This window comes from Lepidothrix coronata, unplaced genomic scaffold, assembly GCF_001604755.1.
Source record: "Lepidothrix coronata isolate B3197 unplaced genomic scaffold, Lepidothrix_coronata-1.0 Scaffold30, whole genome shotgun sequence".
Taxonomy (NCBI): domain Eukaryota; kingdom Metazoa; phylum Chordata; class Aves; order Passeriformes; family Pipridae; genus Lepidothrix; species Lepidothrix coronata.
In genome coordinates, this window is record NW_016690210.1 from 1,868,611 (window position 1) to 1,889,443 (window position 20,833).

The following is a 20,833-nucleotide window of genomic DNA, read 5'->3' on the forward strand; positions in this document are numbered from 1 at the left end:
GCTGAACCCAGCGGGTGCACCGACGGCAGCGCGTGTTGGGGCAGAGGTCAGGCCAACGTGGGGGCAGAGACAACTGCAAGGAGGGGAAAGGGTGGTCCACTGATCTGTGCATGATGTTGTCTTCTTGGATATCAAATCAGCTTCCCAGTGGCCGTTGCTGGTTTGCACCTTTCTGGATGTGTTAGCGCAGCACAGCTTTCATGGAGCTGCTCCGGCCCCCGAGCTGTCACATCAGGAAAACAGTGAAAAAAGCAGAGTGACATGATTACCAAAGTGAAAAGGGAGCAATTCTCCACTGACCTCACTCTCATTCAGCATCACATTCTGCCCCGGGGCTATTTCAGAACAGCGTAGTGTTGAAACGGACTAAAATTAATATATTTTCTTCATTCAGTCAGATACTTTAATCCAGAAAATCACAGCTGCAAGTATGCTTGGAAAAATTGTAAAATGATGGCATAAAGGAACAAAAGTAATTTTTGTGTCAGTTTTACCTGGTTCTCAAGGGCTCAGGCAGAAAATGACCACTTGTAATGTAAATAACTAATTCCTTTTTTCCAGCGCTCCAGCTTTGTGGATCAGCTGGTGAGATGTGTCAGTGCTGATTCCTTCCCACCTCTAAGCCACTCTATATAGTCTGTAGTTGCATAGCTACTGGATATGGCAAAAAATATTATAGCAAATATTATAGTAAATGTTGCATTTTCAGAAGCCAAAGGAAATGAAGTTTAGGAGACCAGAAAGATCTGCAGATTTTCTTTTCAGGTTATGAGGACCAGAAATGGATCCTTTAAAGTGAGTTAGGAAAGTTCTACGGGTTTTAAAAGCACTATCAGGTTCCTGTTAAATACACTTTGCCTGAGACATTTTTTAAAACCTCTTTGGAATCACTATCTACAATTCAGAGGATTTATAAATCCTAATGTGTATAATGTTCTTTAGCCCCAGCACTTAAGTGCCATGTGGTTAAATTGGCAGTACAGCAAATGGAAATATCATCCTTTAAATAATGTGTAGATCAGAAGGAGGTAAAACCTTGATGGGACAACTTGCACTGTCATTGTCCAGGGTAGTTTCACCATCCTCCTTGCAATGCAACTGAAAAACAACATAGCTGAGGGTGAGGGAGTGTTTTAATCTTCTTAGAGTGTGCTCAGCCTGTCTTTGAAAACAGCCAAGAAGAATATCATGGCACTAGGGCTTGTCCTCAAGAAAATGGATCAGGAAAAACAAAAGGTTTGAATTGAAAATACATTCAATGAGGTGCATTAAGTTCCTCAGTGGCTGCTGACATTTTCCCTGGACCTATGGATGGGTGCTCCCAGAAAACCCACCAAACATGCCACAGCCATCCCTGGGGTAAGCCTGGCTGCCTGGGTCTGCCACTTCCCTTTTCCTAAAAAATAAATAAATAAATAAATAAATAAATAAATTGGCCTTTTCCATCCTGTTAAATTTGGTTTAGTGTGACTTCCACCTGGCCCTGAAAACGGACTTTACCTGCCTCCTGTTCTTCTTGCCTGAGAAAGGGAGCTGGTGTTAATTTTGCTCATGTTCTCTCCCTTTTCTGTGACTCTTCTGGCATTCTGATTTCTCCTGCTCTGCCACTGCTCAGGTTTCCTTTATGTGCTACAGAAATTGTAGATACAATGACAGACTCAAAGATAATTTGTCTTATAAGAAAACCCCATGCCCAAGGGTACTGAATACTTCTTTCCAAAAAGTTCTCTTTTTTCCTCTTTTCTTCTAGCCCTCCTTCATCAAGCATTGTTTTGATAACCCGGGGTGTGGTACCTGTTGTGAAATCCTGAAGCCTTTTGCATAAAGGGTTTTGTAGTGTCACCTAGTGGCTAAACACAAGTACAGTGAATGTCCCCTGACACTTAAAGCTGCGAGATCTGCTTTGGGAGGAAAAATAGGAATAAGGACAGAAACAAAACAAACTCTAGAGAGTCAGTCACATGAGGAGAGGCTGAGGCAGTTGGGGGTGTTTAGCCTGGTGAAAAGGAGGCTCAGGGGGGATCTTCTCCCTCTCTACAACTCCCTGAAGAGAGGTTGGAGCCTGATGGAAGCGAGGCTCTTCTCCCAGGAAACACTGATAGGACAAGTGGAAATGGCCTCAGGCTGTGCCAGGGGAGGTTCAAGTTGGACATCAGGAAGAATTTGTTCGCTGAAAGGGTTGTTAAGTATTGGAAGGGGCTGCCCAGGGAGATGGTGGAGTCCCCGTTCCTGGAGATGTTCAAGAAACTGGACATGGCACTCAGTGCTCTGGTCTAGTTGACAAGGTGGGGATTGATCAAAGGTTGGACTCAGTCTTGGAGCTCTTTTCCAACCTAAATGATTCTGTGATCCTGTGAAAAGGAAGAACTGAAAAAATAAAATTTTCAGGATAGATAAGAAAAGAGGATGAAATCGGGGTGGGCTAAGAGGATGTCACAGGTGTTTGTATTCCATGTCCAGAAGTTCAGACAAAAGCTATGAAAGATGAAAGCTTAGGGCTGACCTCCAACTTTTCAGTACCTGCTTGTGAAACAGCAGAAAGAGAGAGGAGAAGGGGCCCAAAGCCCCCAGCTTGGTGAAATGGGAGATTTTGGGTCTGACAAGGACAACCTACGGTCTGCCCAGGCTTTTATAGGGAAGAGCTGTTTCCATCCCCATGGGGCACTGCAAGGTTTGCTATGTGGGATTTGCAGGCACATGGGAGCCCTTTCCAGGTGCATGCAGGGGGTTTGTTCTGTGCAATGTTACTTTGCCACCCAGCACATGCAACACACAACAGCCCCAGTGACTCAGGGAAGGGGCTGCAAATTAGTGTGCCTGCAAATCCTGGGGCTGTCTCCAGGGCTGGATAATGGATAATGGGCAAGTCAGGGCTGGGTAATGCACAACAGGCAGGGCACACAGGTGTGCAAAAGCTGTGATCACCTGGGATAATCCAGAAGAAAATGCACCAGCTCTGCGTGTGGACGCAAGAGAAACAAGGCTGCTTCTCCTGCTGGCTCCCAGCACTGACTCCTGCCTTGCCTCTTCCCAGGGCTTTCCCTGGCAGGAGCCACTGCTGGCAGCCCTGATCATTACACCACTGGCACGACCTCTGCCTTAAACTCATGGCTGAAGTCCGACCTTCCTGCTCCAGATATTTCCTGGAGAAGTTATGTGGAGGAAGAAGAGGTGGCTGCAGTGTAGCCCCCACCCAGCCCCTTAATTCCCTGGAAATCTGAGCATGGGAAGGGAAGTGAGTGATGTACCCTAAAGAGAGAGCCTAGAGCAAAGTGAGGTGTGGGGAAGAGGTGACTCTCCTGCACAGCTCTGACCTGGGCCAAGTGCTGCTCGTCTGGACCTTATGGTGAGGTTGCCCTCCTACTCTGTGCCTCCCTCTCCTGGGAGCCTGACAGCCACTGGAGGGGGAAGGCAAAGAGCAAATATGCTGAGAAATCACAAAAAAATGTAGATGTTTCTTTGGCTGTTTCCATCTCTCTGTGTCCTGCATTGAGGCTGGTGGCTGCTGTGTGTACCCCAGGCTCGGGAGGGTTGATGGGGTCACTACGGGATTTATCTTTCCTGTGCTGCTGGGAGCTGCTGTCTTGCTGTGGACAGTGTCCCCTTGCACTCTTGATGGCAGTTTCTAAGTGCAGTTTTAATGCTGATAGCTCAGAACAGCCTGTACTGCCTGTCTGATGCAGGCTCGAAAGTTATGTCCCACTTATGCTGCACTTTCTACCTGTAAAGTGTAAAAGAATCTAAAAAGACTTCCCAGACACATGTGAAGGAGATTAAGAAACACAGAAGATCTGTGAGCATCTCCTGGAGAGAGGGAGAGAAGAAAATATACAACTCTAATGGAAAAATTCAGGACATTGATGGATGGTATCACACAGTCTGGCCTTACCCAGGCACCTGGTCTTCAGGTACGTGCTCTGCCTGTGGTTAGATGGCATGCAAACCTCTGTGTGTGTGTTCCCTGCTTTCCTTTGGGAAGTCCAGTGCTGTCTCATCAGGCCCCTTTTCTGGGCAACTGAAGGAAAAGGACTGAGGTGAGAATGTGTGGATGTTTACCAGTCTCTTTTCATAGTGAGTTTCTCAGAAACAGTCTGTATTTCTGTGTATGATGTTTTCTCAAAATGTCCTTTAAAGCTGAATTAATATTAATTAGCCTTGTGTCTGGTCTGGTGTTGCTCCCATGAGATGATGCCATCTGACCTGTGTCTGCTTCTCCTGTGGCTGGTGCTGGGGTTAGAGATGAAGGGGAATGATGCTGGAAGTGCAAATGCTGTTGTACATCCTCTTTGGGCTCCTGCATAAGGCCAGGTGCCCTATCCCATGGAGTGCTCTCCTGTGTGAAGAGGAGATGTTCCCTTGGTTGGCTGCCCTCCAGAGGTATCCAGCCTTGGAGGGTGGGAAGGGGAGAGGTTGAGCATAAGCTGCAGCCTGTTTAGCTCTTTGAGAGGGGTTGGTGGCTCCATCTGAGCTGGGCAGTGGCAAGGCTGAGCAGCCAAGCTGATGCAAACCCTCACACAGGGCTGTGCTTTCCCATCCCACAGAAAGAATTCCATCTTCCTCTCCAGCATGGTGAAGGAGGCAGCTTTTGGAGCTGCCCAGACAAGTCATGACTGAGGCTCACTGCACTTTGAAAAAGGTGGCATTTTCTTTTCTGGGCCACCAGTGAAGTCCAAGGTGACTGTGCCCACTGTGAGCACCTATTTTATTGATTTCTCTAGACTGACCTAAATTCAGCAGTGATTTGGTGCTGCTATATTTTGAGGCTGGCTGTTCCTATTTAAAATAGTGCAGAGTCATTTCCTAGCCCAGCTCTTGGGCTCTCCAGGAGGATCAAGAGTCGGGCCTGTGTGCCCTGATGACAGTCAGAATTTGCAAAAAAAATATGACACTCCTCACAGAAGACTTTAATGAAATATTTCTGAAATCAAATTGAAGACTGGGAGGTTGAACTGTTCGGCAGAGCAGATGAAAAGAAACACCCTTCTGTTTTCTTTGCCCTGCTTCTGGCCACTTAAAAAGAGGTGTTATTGGCTTGGCTCTGGTGAGAAATCAGATGTGAAGAAAGGCTTGAGGGTGGTCTGCTGTAAGTTGTAACATACCTGGGCTGGGGGACCCCTCTGAGAGATATATGAAGTGTGGAGTGTCAAGAGCATCTCCACTTCCATTGGCAGCTCTTCCTCATTTTGGATTTCCCCCTCTCCCTGGAGGCATTTTGAGAGGCAGAACATGGGAACTCCCCTGCAGCCTCCTCCCTCCCTTTCTGTTACCAGGGGCAAGGACCAGTGCCAAATGACAGATGAGATATTTTAATTGCTTGGCTTGTTTAATATTCGTGGTTAAATATACACCACATCCTTCAGCTGCTGTAGAATGAAAACGTTATAAAGCAAAAGGTCAATTTTCTGCTGCTTCCTTCTAGAGTATGGAGCACAGTTGAAATGCATTAATACTCTTCTGGGAGCCTAAAATTTAATTGCCCCTATGTATCCATCTCCACGTGCATTTTGTTTTTGTTCCAGGTACATAAATCTCTGCCCCTCGATGTTCTTCAGCAGGTGGATGCTGGTGTGATTAAAGTGCTGATAACAGGTGTTACCAATGGCAGCACGGTGGTAGGTTTCAATTTAGTGGTTGCAGAAGATGTGGATATCCACTGTGTCATCACCACTTTTCGGGATGCCTTGGAACACAGCTCCTACTTCACCATTGACAAGAGCAGCCTCTCCATAAAGGGTAAGGAGCAGCTTGTGTCCCAAGAGTTCTTCAGAACTAGAAAGATGATAAAGCCTATTATTAATCTGAATCTTTTGAAGTGAAAGTTTATGTAAAACAGGTGGATGAAAAGCCTTTCTCTCTCCTCATATTGCTCCTGCTTATTCATCCAATCAGTTTTTTCACATAACATCAATAGATGACATAGGAAATGAGGTACCACTGATCCAAAAGGACAAAACCAACTAGTCTTTTTGTCTGTATCTGGAAACAATTTTATAGAGAAGAAGGTAAGGGGATGTTAGATACACTGGTCACAAATTTTAGGGTCCATAAACTACCAGTGGAAATGGGTCCCTGTACACAACCACACTCTGTTTAAAAGGATTGAAAAACACATTGCCCTCTGCTTTGCACTGATAATTTTGCATGTGATAGAAACCCCAAGAAAGAAATAAATGAACATGTGAATTCTTCTTTACTGGGAGCACATGTTTTCCTCACACACTTGTGGATTGGGAGTTCAGGTGAAAACCCACACGTTGCCAAGACCAGCACGATGGCTGATTGTACAATTCCTTTCCCTTATATATAATTTAAGTAAGTAACAAGAAATATTAGTCTCTTGACTAACAGCTGCTGAATTCTACTCACAAGTTAGCTCTGAAAAAAATACCAAATACAGTATCCTTGACGTAATGCATTTGTCCCAAGAATATTGTTAAAACTGTCAATTAGAATCTAAAGCAAAATTACTTCAGAAACATGTTTATGCTCCGCCCTGTGCATCCTTTTTGCTTGTTACACTCACAGCTGTAAATCTGGAAAGTTACAAATCCTGTTAATTAGTAGGATCCCAACTATCTCATGGTGGGGCTTGTAGGGTACCTGTCCCCCTTGAACCTGTGCTAAAACAAATGGTTTGTTGCAGGGACAAGTCCCCATAGAGCAGGTGCTGCTTTCTGAGTACCACCTAAGTTGGTATGTCCTTACCCGGTCTTATTTTTAGACCTTGGGAAGAGAAAGGGAAGTAAAAGCATATTTTGCCTTTCAAAAGTGAAAATTTTGGCCAGGTAAAAATTAGGAAAGCAACCAGATGGTGATTTGCACCAATCACACAACTCTTCAGCTTCACTCATGCTGGGAATTTCCCAACAACCTCCTCAAGAGTGTGAAATGGGGGAATAACCGAGGAAGCCTCTGGGTTAGGAGCATCCCCTTGGGCTGCTGATCAGTTTAGGAGGACAGGAGCAGTGTGCCTATATTTAAATATCAGCTGAGCATCACTGGCAGCCCAGCTTTTGGACGGGTTTGTCAGTGCCTTGCAATTTTCCCTCTAGGCTGTGCTTCCAGTATCCCACCTCTCCTAGACCAGGCAGCTGCCTGACACACAGAGTAGGGTATCACACCTAAGAGGTGTGATCTCATCGTGACACCCTGGTGATTTGACTATTCTCCAGCTTCAGAACTATCAGATTTTCATTTTTACGCTCTCCAGTGTTGTCTTCTGCTTAAATGTACCACCCAACAGATTATGATGAATGCACGAGCAAGGAGGGGACAGAAAACATAACAGAGAAGGTAACAGAAAGTACTAGATAGGTGGCTTGACCTCTGTATGGCAGGAGGAAGGAAATGTTGGTATTACAAACTTCCTTTTGGTACGAATTGATTCATCTGGCCTCTCTCTTTCCCCAAGTCATTTGTTAGCTGGTGTTTGATGGGTCTTTAAGCTCCTTCTCTTAGGCTTCTTCAACAATTTATATTTGCTTTTGTAACCACGTTGATAAGGAACTCTGTCACTGAAGTCATATCGATTTGTCAACTGACACCAACCAGTTCAGTTTTCTTTAACTAAGATAATAACGTCATATTAAACTTTTGTGAAATCCAGCTCTGAAAGAGCTCAGGCTTTTATTTTTCTTCCTCTTTTGCTCAAATCAATAACTTTTTCATTTGGGGCATTTCTGAAAGGTGGAGAGTTTCAGAAGGAGATATATAGATATAGATAGATATAGATTAGATATAGATATAGATTAGATATAGATACAGATTAGATATAGATATAGATGATATAGATACAGATATAGATATAGATAGATATAGATATAGATATGTGTGTGTGTGTGTGTGTTTGTTTTTGTGTACAGATTTTACATGTTGCTTGGGAAATAGATGCTATTTTTATGTTCAAGCCACTAAAAGTATTTAAGAGAAATTTTGTGCAATGAGACACATCCTCTGTGTTTCAGTGCAAATGGAGTTTATTATCTTCATGGTCTCTAAGTCAGTGGTGGATGAATAATTAGGATGCTTCTACCAGCAAAGAGCCACAGGGTAACCCCAGAGCCTGTGCTAGATGTTTGGTGTTCAACAGGCACACTGACCTCAACCTGTGCTTCTTTTTCCCTTCCTTTTCTCCACTTGCTTTCTTCCTGAAACCATTAGAGATTGCTACCAACACATTTGTTCAGCTCCCCACTCTCTCTCTCAGGACGCAAATGGGCAATGTGGGTCTGCTACATGAGGTTTGTCCCACACTTCCCCCAAAATGGGTTTTCCAAGTGCTCAAGGTCATATTTTCTTGGGTAACAACTGGTCACAAATGGTGCCATTTTTTTTTAACCTCACCCAGAACTGTGGAGTCTCCTGCAGTACTAAGCAAAAACATATGAACACTTGTTGAGCCACTTGCAGGTGGGGATCTCTCGCAGGCACTGATCTTCCAAAAGCTGTATATACATGTTTTACACACTAACTACTGCAGCTGTCAGGAAATAAAGCACTTGAGCTTTACTGACAGGCACTGTGTGTGTCTCTGGGGCTCTTAAAAAAAGCCACAGCTTTGGCAGCAAGTGGAGCAGGTTAAAAAAACAAAAGAAGCTAGTTTCCTGCCAGTAACTGTGAGTTTCCTCCTTGGAGTTTGCTTTTGACTTATGAAATCAACCTGTAAATTACAACAGTACCTTTATTTTTTTGGCACTCCTCAGCACTTCCTATCAGCCAGAAGGCAACAGTGACAGATAAGAAACCCCTGCACAACACAGTTTTATCTGTGACATCTTTGCAAACTTCTTCCCCTGCTTCACTGGACTTCTCTGCTGCTGAGCACAAAGCTCTGGAGGACACCACATTCTCCAGCACGGTGCTGCCTCCTCTCACCAAGGATCCTGTGTCAACTCCTGATGTTTCTCCTCAAGCATCTCCAGCCCCCCTTGCCAAATCTGCCCAGGAGGTTTCCATTAAAGACGCAGTGAGCGTGTTCTGTGAAATTGAGAAGATCGTCCTGGCCATCCAGAAGAGGTTTTTACAGCAGGAGTCCATCCCAGAAGCCTCCCTGTACCTGGGGGAGCCTCACTGCAATGTGAGCAGGAGCAATGGCACCCACGTTGTGCTGCAGGCAGGATGGAGCGACTGCAGCACCGAGGTGGAGACTGTAAGTCCTCTGAGCCAGGGAGTGCAAAGAAACTCTGGAGCACTTTTATCTCTGGGGGTGGTGAGGGGAGAGGCAGTGGCAGACCCTTAGTTAGGTGTACAGTCCATCAGTTGCTGAAACTCCTTTGGAGATAGAAACCTCCTTCCTGTGATGGAAAGTTACCTCTCTGTTTGGGATGGGGACCGAGCACAAAAGAGAAGGGGAGTCTTTGAGGTCAGGCAGCAAAACTCACAGAATCACAGAATGTACTGAGTTGGAAGGGACCACAAGGATCAACGAGTCCAACCCCTGGCCCTGCACAGGACCATCCCCAAGGGTCACACCATGTGCCTGAGAATATAATCCAAATGCTTCTTGAGCTCTGTCAGCCTTGGTGCTGTGACCACTGCTCTGGGGAGCCTGTTCAGTGCCCAACCACCCCCTGGGTAAAGAACCTTTTCCTGATATCCAACTTAAACATCCCTTGACACAACTCCAGGCCATTCCCTCGGGTCCTGTCCCAGGTCCCCGCAGAGCAGAGCTCAGGGCCTGGCCCTCCTCTGCCCCTCCTGAGGAAGTTGTAACTGCAGTGAGGTCTCCTCTCAGTCTCCTCTTCTCCAGCTGAACACACCAAGTGCCCTCACCCACTCCTCACACAGCTTCCCCTCAAGGCTCTTCACCATCATCCTTGTCCTCCTTTGAATGCTCTCCAAGAGTCTCTCCAAACTGAGACTCACTTCCCTCTGGGTTCCCTTTGCAGCTGTCAGAAGCTCCTCTTTTCTTAAAAGCAATTTCATCATCTCATTTTGACAAATACTTCAGTTGGTACCAGTAGTGGGGACAGAGAGTGATGGCTACCTCCTTGGATCCCAAACCAAAGGTTATGCTCAGACCAGACCAAAGTACAATGGAGCAATGATCATTGCTTAGGAAGGATCATTGTCCCATCCCTGGAAGTGCTTAAGGCCAAGTTGGATCGGGTTCTGAGCAACCTGGTCTAGTGGAGGTGTCCCTGCTCATGGCAGGGGGTTGGAATGGGATGATCTCTAAGGTCCCTTCCAACCCAAGTAATTCTGTGATTTTATGATTCTGTGACATGATACGAAGGAAAGTGAGGGAGAGTGGAGGATTTTCATTGTCTCACTCTACAGCAACAAAGATATTAGAGGTTTAATGTGATTTTTGTAACCAAGAGAATAGAGAATACCTGAGCATTTGACACTGGTAAACCTGTAGCTCTGCTGTATCTCTATAAACACTGATGTTCACAAGCTGTGCTTTTTTCCTTCTGTGTTGCAGAACGTGACTAATACTGTAGTGAAAACCATCCTTCGGAACGACGTTCCTGCTCAGGGAATAATCCACCACTTAAAAGTTGCCAGTCCCATTCACTGTGTGTTTCAAAATGATGTCTTGGCCTCCTCTGGGTACACTGCAGAAGGGTAAGTAACAACTCTCTCTGCTTTGAAACGCTGCTGTGTGGCTGAGTGCTGCTGCATTGTAAAGATCCCCAGGGGCTGTAGCTGTATCCAGTGAAGGTACTTGCAATGCTGAATAGTCTGCCATCCTGGGAGTCCCGTGCTCAGGAGATTCCTGCTATGTGCTTCTCTCCCACTCCACCGGTTGTGCCATTAGATCCAGCAGCCAACAAGCTTGAGAGGGAAATAAACCTTTGGGAGGCACTGGTGCAGGCTCGGGAATTCAGAATTCCTCACTTCTCTTTGCCTTCCTGGGCAATCCCACGTAGCAATAACAGCATTTTCCTGCTTTTGGAACATATCAATAACGTATCTTTTTACCTGATGTGGGCCTGCAGACTCCTCTGTGGGTTCTGAGAATGGCAATTGTTAACCCCCATAAATCCTAATTTGGTCAACTTGGAAAAAGAGAAGACACATAATGCAAATTACAGGGGTTTTTATGGCAGGCCCCATCTTCAAGTTAGATGCAATCAAATCCACACGTCACAGAAAATCAAGCTCATGCTCACAGAAACTGTGGCAGCACAAGCTTTACTCTGATGGGGAACGTCCTCCCTTCATACAAATGCACCTCCTCTAGGACCATGGTTAACCTACTGACACCAAATCCACCTTCTGCTTCCTAACCCTGTCCAGACATCACATTTTCCTTTCTGTTCCCCTGCAAAGTCTTTGTCAGGCCTCTTCTCTCTGAGCTCTATAATTTTCTCATGCCCCTCACTTTCTGGGATTCAGATTTTGATTACTGAGTTCAGATTTGTCCTTTATAATTTCTTTTGGCTCTTCTCTTCTGCACTAAGCTTTTACTGTCCTTATTTTGAACTTTCAGAGACCTCGTGGTCTTGTTCCCCTTCTGCTGCACTCAAATCTCTCTCTCTGCCCTGCTTGTATTGCAGAGACATTCCACCCTTTGGATTTTCCCACTCCTGTTTCCATGCTCTCTGCCTTCCCAACTGGATGCATTTTCCTCCTTTCCTTTTGAAGAGTGTCCTGACACCCTGGACTGCAGATAACTCTTCACTATTTATATGCTCAAGAGGTGGAGAAACAGCCACTGATTTATGAGGTACAGAAGCATACAGTAAAATCTGTGGTCTTTAAAGGAGGCTAATTGATTTTTCAGACTTTACACCATCTTTGAGGACTTGCATGGATCTGGACACTTCAGAACACAAATGCAGCTGTTTATTGGGAACTCTCCAATACCAAAGAACTTCAGTGTCTCTGCCAGTGATGATGTGCTGATCGAAGTGGGGATCCAGAGAGGGGACAGCAAGCTCAAGGTGGTTCTCACTGACTGCTGGGCAACTCCAACTAATAATTCAGTGGATCCCCTCTCATTTGTTTTTGTCAGCAACAGGTACAGCAATACCACTTACAAATAGCATCTGCCATGCCTTAGATCTTCCAGTGGCACTGACTGCTAATGTGTTACATTTTAAATGCCTTTTATGTGTGTTCTTGTCATTCATGTACATGTTCCCTTTCCATTTGGACTGGTCACACCTTTGAACAACAATAGTAGGTGTGAAAAGGGTTTTCAAAGGGCCAAGTCATAATTGTTTGAGCTTCCTTGTCTTCCCTACAGTTTTGTCAAGGCATTGTACTTTTGACCTGAAGGTGATTTTGGCAGTCAGCAGTGAAAGAGCATTGGAAAAAATGTGTGCTTTATCTATTTCTCTGTGGTTCAGAGGTTTCTCTTGTGGTTTCAGCTTTACCAAGAGCTTGTATGCCTCTCATCAATGAATAAATAGGTTAGCTAATCCCTCACACATGATATTAATGCAACCTCTGGTAAAAGAGGAGCTTTGTTCCTGTCTGGATCACTAATGTCACCCCAATGTCATACTCCTTGGGCTCACCTGCCACCTTAAAATACAGAATAATCCTTTTGCTCAGTAACAAAACCTATTCCTTTTAATGGGATGTTTTTTCAACCTCTGTTCGGTGAAGCCAAGTTTAAATCCTTCTTTCTGCTACTCTCTCCCTTATTTTCCAACCCTCTGACCACTTCTCAAATCTCTTCTGTTTGGTTACTGTGACAATAAGCAGCAAACATCCCCTTATCATCACTGTGCTGCCAGAGTTGTTTCATGAAGGGTCTGACTGTGACTTCCTAAAGGAAGGAAAGGCCTTAGAACCCAATTTATGTGCTATAGCCACAGCTTGCCTTCTCTAGCCCTATCTGTTGTGTCTGGTTTTTCTCTTCCTTTTCAGCTGTCCCATCCCAAATACATACACCACACTGCTAGAGAGTGGGAACTCAAGCAAAGCCCAGTTTAAGATGAAAATTTTTTCCTTTGTCAACAATTCTGTGGTTTACTTATACTGCAGAATTCGTATCTGTATGGAGACACTGGGAAGAACCTGCAGGACAGTAAGTGTTTTGCTATTTTTCTTCCCCAAAATATGTATTTTTCTGTCCTTCAGTGGAATGGAAGGAGTAATGTTTCCAAACTGGGTTTAAATAGCTCTTGAAATTCCCTTCATTCTCTACCGGGGGCAGAAAGGAGTGGGGAAGGACTACAACCATGTGGAAGTGTCTGCCTTTCTTCCTGTTCCTCATGCTCATAGTTAAAATCATGGAGCTTGCACAGAACTGGGGAACCTGAGAATTGGACCTTCCTCCTCTGCAGAGGGGTGGCTGGAAATTAGACTGTTCAGAAAAGTATCAGCTCAGATGGACATGACACAAAAAAGTGAGCACCCATGCTTGCAGTGTCAGCAGGAAAAATCAGAGTAAATGGGTTCAGGATGTTTTCCTGTCATTTTTTTTTTTCTTTTCCCCTAGAGATTTGGTGCTTCAGCTGAGACTTTAGGTGCCAGGACAGGAAGCTCAGTGGCATTAAGTTTCTAGGTCTGTGACTCTAATAGAGTATATTAGGGTTTTTTAGAGCCTCATTGCTTTTTAAAGCAGTAAACAAAGCAGTGTTCTGATAAGAACTCAGTCTCTAATTGTCTGTGCTACAAAGCATTGCTTTGTTTCTCTTTACTTCCAAGTAAGTGATACATAACTTTATCTAAAACAGTGTTGCTACTATACAAATAAGAAAAAATACGTTTTGCTGATGATTTTTTTTTTTTTTAATAGCAGACAGTTGGGAATTCTCTTCTTCTGCCAACCTTCCTGGCTCTTTTTCTATCAAGGATGTTTTCATTAGCAGTTTGGTGTTCCTCCATTGTTTACCACTTTCCTCTAGCTCTAAATAACACAGTTTCAGCCCATTATAAAGCAAACAATCTCTTCCTGAAAGATTAAAAGTGGCTACCAGAAGATACCTGTTTCCTTTCTCTAAGTATAAAGCTTCCTCCAGATTTAGTAAATAAATAAATAAATAAATAAATAAATAAATAATAAAGAAATAAAGTAGGGACAGGAAACAAGACTGACAGTGGTAAGATGGCTCCAATTTTTGCAGTTCAATATGAATATACATGTTAAAAATCAGTGGTTCAGCAACTGCCAGTCTATGCCTTTCTTTGTAGGAGGTGCTGCCCTCCCTGAATTCACTGTGCCCTGCACAGCTGAGGAGGAATATATCTGTATCTCTATCTATACACATATATCTATATGTATATGTACATTTTTCTTTTTCCTATGCAAAATTTACCCCCATGGAAATTCATTATCTTAGATTGAGACCAAACTGTGATGTGGAGAAGACAAGCATTAGGCACCTCTACATGAGGATGACCTTTTCCTTTTACACAGAAGGTGGTGGGAGCTGCAGAAGGTGCAAAGATCAAGGAAAACTGGAGCAAGAGGGTATATTTGGAAATAGTGTAAGATGGCTGGGAAAGGGCCCAGGGTCTGGGACATGATCCTCTGATCTGTTACTTCAGGCAGTATTGACTTGCTTGAGGTCAGGTTTGCTTCAGCTCTTTACCCACAAAATTGGGAGTTGCATGTTTTATTATCTCTTCTTACTCTGTCTTTTTTTCCCCCTTGTTTTCTCAGTGGAAGAGAGTAAGGTGCTCTAGAGTTTGGACTAAAAAGAAATAGGCTGGGGAGCAATGTAGCAAGAAATGAGTAAGAAATATGACTTTGAACGAGGAGTGGTGTCTGGTGGAACGTGGCTGCTCTGTGGCCACGTGGAACCACAAAATCATTGCCATCAGGGAGCAGCTACATGAGCACATTCTCTAATGGATCCACCCAGCTGGGAAAGCTATTTGAGGGTAGACCAAAGTCATAGACACATGGGTATTTTTCTGGGGACTGACCCAGCTAAAGACACTCTTTCTGGCATTGGATTGTAGAGAATTTTTGGTGTAACCAGTGGCAACATATTCTTGTATATATAAACTGGTAGGACACCCTTGCAATTCCCTGCTTTCTTTTGCTGATTGTAAGTATGATGCTGCAGTATCTCTGTTTTATGTGCACTTACAGGAGAGCCACAGTATTTTTTTAATAATTCCAGTAGGCTGCAGTTCCTATCAGAGACCCTTAGGGCAAACAAAGTGAATAGTGCTGTCGAGGCAGTGTGCAGAGGATGAGTGTGCTGCGTGTTCTGAAAGTGCTGCTCACACAGAGCTGAAGCAGCTGATCCCCAGCATTTCACAGGGCAGGGCTTTCAAACTAGTAGTTTCCCAGATTATTAATTCACATGTCACTGAAGCTGTGTGTAGCTCCAAAATGACACGTGGCTTGGCAAGGACTGAAAGCTGCCTCTGCTTTTGGTGGTGCTGGTTTTAGCATCTGCCGTGCCCGCCATGGGCAGTAGAAACACCCCAACAAAAATGTTTGCAAAACCCTGGCATGTAGAAATAGTGATAAGTTTATTCTCCCATAAGGCTTCTTTAAAACAAACAGGAAGTTAACAAAAAGAAAGGGATTGTCTGTGTGAAATGTCTGTTCACAGCAGTGTTTTCCAGCGTGACCAATTACAGATTTCATACCAACGCCATTTCCTTTGAACTTCCTTTTGGTGCTAATTTCAGTTGAACAAAGCACAACATTAAGAAACAAAAACCCCAATGAGTGAGAATAGCACTGGGCTTTCACATGCTCATCAGAAGGCTTTGTATTTTTGGTTAAGTAAGCCACATTACTTGTTGGAGTTTGAATTGATTGTTGCAGAGATGCCACCCCATGGTTCGGTTCCTGAAGGCTGGAGAAGTCATTGCTACACACAGAACATCCTGGGGACCCCTGTGTAAAGCAGCTGGTGAGTTCTGAACAGATGCTTGCAAAAAAGGGACACCACATAACAGTCATTTCAAGATCACCTTTTACTGGCAAAGGAAGCTGAAGACCTGTGATGCAAGGTTTTCGTGCCCCTCTGCATATATTCCTGAGGATCGAGGGTTCTTGCTGAAGCCACGTGGCAATGTGGAGAACCCTGTGCCCTCCTGGGTGAAGTGACTGTCAGGTTGTCAAGGGAATGTAGAAAGGAAGATACAGTGCTTTGTGTGGCTGTTTGCACAGGGCAGCAAGTGCAGCAACCACAAAATCAAACAGCAATTTCAATTGTGAAGTGTGAAAGCAGCTTCAGTCTTTCAGACTGCAATCGTTTTTCCAAGTGTTTACCCTGCTGTTGGTCTGCAATTGTATTGAGCTCTGAAGTCCAATATCCGAGGATGCAAGAGATTTTGTTGTCATGTTTCCTTTGACTCCCTGGCATTGGCTCCTTTACTGCCACGAGGGGAAGTGGCAGAGAGCACAGCTGATGCACAGCACGTTGGAGGAGAGGTGCAGTACAGGTTAATAGAGAGCAAACACCAGCATTATGTTCAAGCAAGGTCTGACTTGTTATGCACCTGCCCCTTCTGCATTCTGAGTGGTGTTTTCAAGGGCACCTGTGATCTGTGATGTTTTCTGTCATCAGGCCTCCTCCAGCCACTTGCATTCATAACTTATTAATCTAAAACACTCTCTGAGAGTATTTGGGCTCGCCAGCATCAGAGTTTTAACATGTGGCTGCTGTGAATAGAGAGTTCACAATGTTCTTTTGGACCTAGAAATGGACTCTGACTTAGCATATTGTATTTTTCTTCCATTACATGCAAATATTGGTCTGTTCGAATAGGCCTTCAGTGTTCATTTCTGAACTAGTTCTTTTTTAAAAAAAATTAGCTATTAATGCAGCTTGTTTTGTTCTTCAGCTCTTACGACAAGCAGCTCTCACAATCCTTTTCACAGGAGACTCCAGTGCTTTTCTAATACTGAAAAATGGCCATTTCCCCAAATGACCTCTGGTGAGGGGAGTTTTATTTGGGTTGTACTGCACTGATTCCTAGGCAAAGGTGGCACTACTAAAGGTCGTCTCCTATTTGCAGTTTGGACACTCACAACTCATTTTAGGTGTGAGGATAGACCTAGACAGTGATCTGCATCTCTGTGTTGAAGGAGAAAACATGAATTATGATGCCAGGTAATAACAAAAGAGACACAAAAAAAGCTCTCACTGCTCTGCCTACACTTGGCCACATTCCATAGCAAAGGCCACTGCTACATGTTCTTAGGAAGGCCTGTTCTGTCTGTATCTGGATACAGGCTGCCACTTCCACTGTGCATGTTCTTCTTTATTCCTGTGTTTCATATTGAAATTCAGAAATAATACTGAATATGTTGTACAGCACTGCTTTGACCTGAAGGAATGATGCCCTGGATGTTATGTAGCTTGGACACAGCTATTACACACCTCTGTGGCTGCCAACAGTGCCCTTTGGCCAAAAATCTTGTCTGTAATTGCAGGAATGAACACAATAGTATTTGCCTTCTGTGTACCTCAGGTACCACATAAGTGCTTGGCTAAATAAGTGCTGTCCTGAAAATGTAAGCACACAAATAGATGTTTTTTGTAGGCGCATCAAGCCTTTACAAGAATGAATTATAAGTACATGTACAAACAGGAAGAGAGGCACAATGTTAAAGGGAGAGGGGTATCTTCTGGCAGATTTGGACAAATACATGGAAGTGTCTAAAGTTAAACCAGAACACATTCTGTTGATGGTTGGTGGTGCCTCGGGAGACAGTTGGCAACACAAGCCTTGACACAGTACACATGGAGAATCCTTTCCTAAATACTTTGTGGTTGAAGAAGAGTTACATATGTGATAAAAGCCAGTCAAGTGGGTTTTAAGAATCACAGATGAACAGAGGCAGGATTGAGATGGGAGAATGCTTTGCCTTTAAGGTTCTTCTTTCAAAAAGTCTCCAGTGTTGATTCTTTAATTCTTATTTTACTGAAAATCACACTCATGTCTGCAGGGACTCTACACTTGTATGCAAAAGGGAGAACACGGACTGTCCTCATGACCTTTCCATGAGAATCACCCTCCCCAAGAGGCTGATACACTACTGCATCACAGTTCTGTGCTGGCAGATTCTACTGACTAATTTGTAGGAAAGGCTTTTTTTTTACCCCAGTAAAATACTCAAGGATTTCGAAGCTTTTTTTCTTGCACCTCTTGGTTTTTCTTTTTTTTTTTTTTCTTTTAGCATCTGATTTGAAGAGGGAAAAGGAGGCTGGAATGGGAGTTGGATACATCATCCTCATTGCCCTTACTGTGGTTGGGTTTGTGCTGGGAGTTGTGAGCCTTCTCATTTTCCAGTACCAGCGAAAGATGAGAAGATACAACTTCAGAATCAAGTCTGACAACGTCAGCTACCAAGTGTTCTACGATTAGAGATCCTCAGGTTACCTTGTGTAAGTACTGAATTATGACCAGTTACTTTTTTTTAGCTGTTTATCTCCTTCCTGGAATGCTGAAATACTTGTAGGTGACCATCCTCTATTTGAGAGTATTTGAACCTGCTCTCCTTTTGGCGGTGGGTGAAGGCCACAGAAGGAAGAAAGAAACTTTTCTTGCCTGTTTTCAAATGCTGCAGGACTACAGAGGAGGAAGGCAGCATTGTGTTCTTCATCTTCCTTCATGGCTTCCATCTCAGGCAGAGTAAACGACACACCACTTGAAAAGAACACCAATAACCATTTCCCTAAAAGAAGCACATCACTTTTGGTTTTGGACAATGGTTTGGCATAATAAAGGAGACAAACTTTAGCATTCTCTTTATAAACTTGCTTCAGAAGTTTTCCCTTTCTGCAATAGCTTGGGGAGTTTTGGTAGGTTTGTTTGTTTGTTTGGAAGAAATATTTTTCAAGAAAATAGTGGGATGTTAAACATAAAGAGCTGGAAATGTTGATGATGCATGAACACTGCACACAAGTGCCTGCACAGAGTCTGAAAAGATAGCTCTGAGGAGACTTAACCACTGTCACACATTCTGTCTCTGCAACTTGGGAATTTAACACTTTCCCAGAATACCATAGGGTTCAGCACTTTTTCTGTAAAAATTAGTGTGTTCTAGCAGCTCACCACCATTTGGCTTGCTTGCCTCTTTAAGAGGAGGAGAGAGAGGTGAGAAAGCTGGCAGGCTGAAAAAGAACACCACACTCAGTGGAAAAAGAGAAGAGAAAAAAGAAACAATTTTTGCTGCTGGCAGCCCATGATTACTACTACTTCACAACTCAAGGATGTTTACCGTGGATTAGATTCTGTTCCTGGAAACAGGCTTGTTTGACATTGTTACCAGAGTTAGTCAGCAACCCTTTCCTGGGGGGAGGGCTCCTGCATGACAGTGCAGCTGCCGTGACTACACTGATTTTACTGGACTCGTCATGATGGTATTTGCAGATAATTTAGTTCGATTCACCCCAGCGCAATAATGCTTGATATAAATCACAGAGAGAGGGCAGGGAACACTGTACCCCAGCTATCAGCTTGGGAATCTTGAATAGCAGTCACCAGTAGCTCATTGTCTGCCAGTTTTACAGTCACATTGATCACACTCTCTGTGACGCCCATCTGTGGGCAGCTCCCAGGAGGTGGCTGCAGGTGAGGGTGATGCTCTGGTGGCTTCCCAAAGGCTGGGCAGGGCTACCTGTTGGGATTCCAAAGGGATGATACCCAGGACTCCTTGGACTAACTCCAGCAGCTGTACAGTTCCATCAGTGACGCAAGTCCCACCATGGAGCCATAAAGGGCATTTTGAGGTTCATTAAAATAAAACCAGAATATGAAGCCTCTGAGTCTCTCCACAGAGAGAAGAATGGCTTGCCTTTTATTCATCACCCTGCTCTCCTGAGTGGTCGTGGGTGTTTACAACACCTGATAGTAATGGGAATTCTGGAGTTGTGCAAACAGAGTGCAGCATAAAGGATATTGTCAGGCTCATAATGCTTGCACACCACGTTGGAGTTTCAGCTAATGGCTCCTTTTAGAAGCTGGAGCTACTCAGCTCTTCTTTCCTATATATTAACTTTCTTTGAAAGTTACTTTCTTTGATTTCTCAATCATGATTAATTTGTTTTAATTCTTTTTCCTAGTGGGATCATATCTCATCACGTGGAGAACTGAAGCTTGTCTTCACTCAACATTTGGCTTTCATTGCTCTCCTCAGTAGTGGACTGGATGGGTTGCAACACTGACCCTTCCAAATTATTATCCTACATAAAGGGCTTCTAAACCCTCTGTTCCCCCCCCTCCTCTTTTTTTCTTAGCAATCTGGCTCTTCCCTGGTGTCCTAAGAACTATTAATGACTACAGCTCCAGCTTCGAGTGAATTTTGGCAGCTTTTTCCATGGATAAAACAGAAGGGAAAAACCAAAGACCTCATTATTAAAATTCCAAGATTTGGCTCTCCCACTGTGCCACATCACGATGTGCCCATCTCAGCATCACTTGAGCCCTTACTATTGACAAGCTGCATGTTTTTATAAATATTCCAGGAAGTGAATCATCAAACCTGCAGAGAAATCTCTTTTTCGCTTTGTAATTCACTGTTTACTTAAGGTGAGGTGGAAACTTGGAGCTGCAACAACGTTGAAGACCTAATTGTGCAACCCCTTAAGTATACTGAGAACCTGGAGAACAAGCATTGGATTTGCCACCAAGCAAGAAAAAGGGACTGTGATTCTGGGGCTTAACCTGCTCAGAGTGTTCTTCAGCACTCTGATTTTGAGATTTGGTTGTAAATTTTGTAATCAACAAGGACTCAGTGGAAAAAGAGAAGAGGAAAAAAACCCCATGATTTTTCCTGCTGGCAGCCCAGATAAGTCAATTGGTACCTGTGTATTCTGTTAATTAGACCATAATGATTGTACAGTCAAGCCACAAGTGAGAGCACTCCAATTATAACTGAATAGTTTATATATTTGAGCTGAATTTTGCCTGGCTTCAAGACCATTATTGCTGCAGCAAAGGCTCAGTTTACACA

The 20,833-nt window shown here is 44.0% G+C and overlaps 1 protein-coding gene across 1 annotated transcript in view; it reads left to right on the forward strand.

Annotated features, from left to right (window-relative positions):
* Window positions 1-20,605, forward strand: part of UMODL1 (uromodulin like 1) — a 53,877-nt gene extending 33,272 nt beyond the window's left edge. Inside the window, exons 14-21 of the mRNA XM_017810883.1 lie at window positions 5,520-5,733; window positions 8,703-9,148; window positions 10,427-10,569; window positions 11,732-11,968; window positions 12,826-12,985; window positions 15,692-15,779; window positions 18,056-18,263; window positions 19,944-20,605. Coding sequence (XP_017666372.1) covers window positions 5,520-5,733; window positions 8,703-9,148; window positions 10,427-10,569; window positions 11,732-11,968; window positions 12,826-12,985; window positions 15,692-15,779; window positions 18,056-18,243 — 1,476 coding nt within the window. The 3' untranslated portion in view covers window positions 18,244-18,263; window positions 19,944-20,605. The remainder of the gene's footprint in view (window positions 1-5,519; window positions 5,734-8,702; window positions 9,149-10,426; window positions 10,570-11,731; window positions 11,969-12,825; window positions 12,986-15,691; window positions 15,780-18,055; window positions 18,264-19,943) is intronic.
* The last annotated feature ends 228 nt before the right edge of the window (window positions 20,606-20,833 follow it).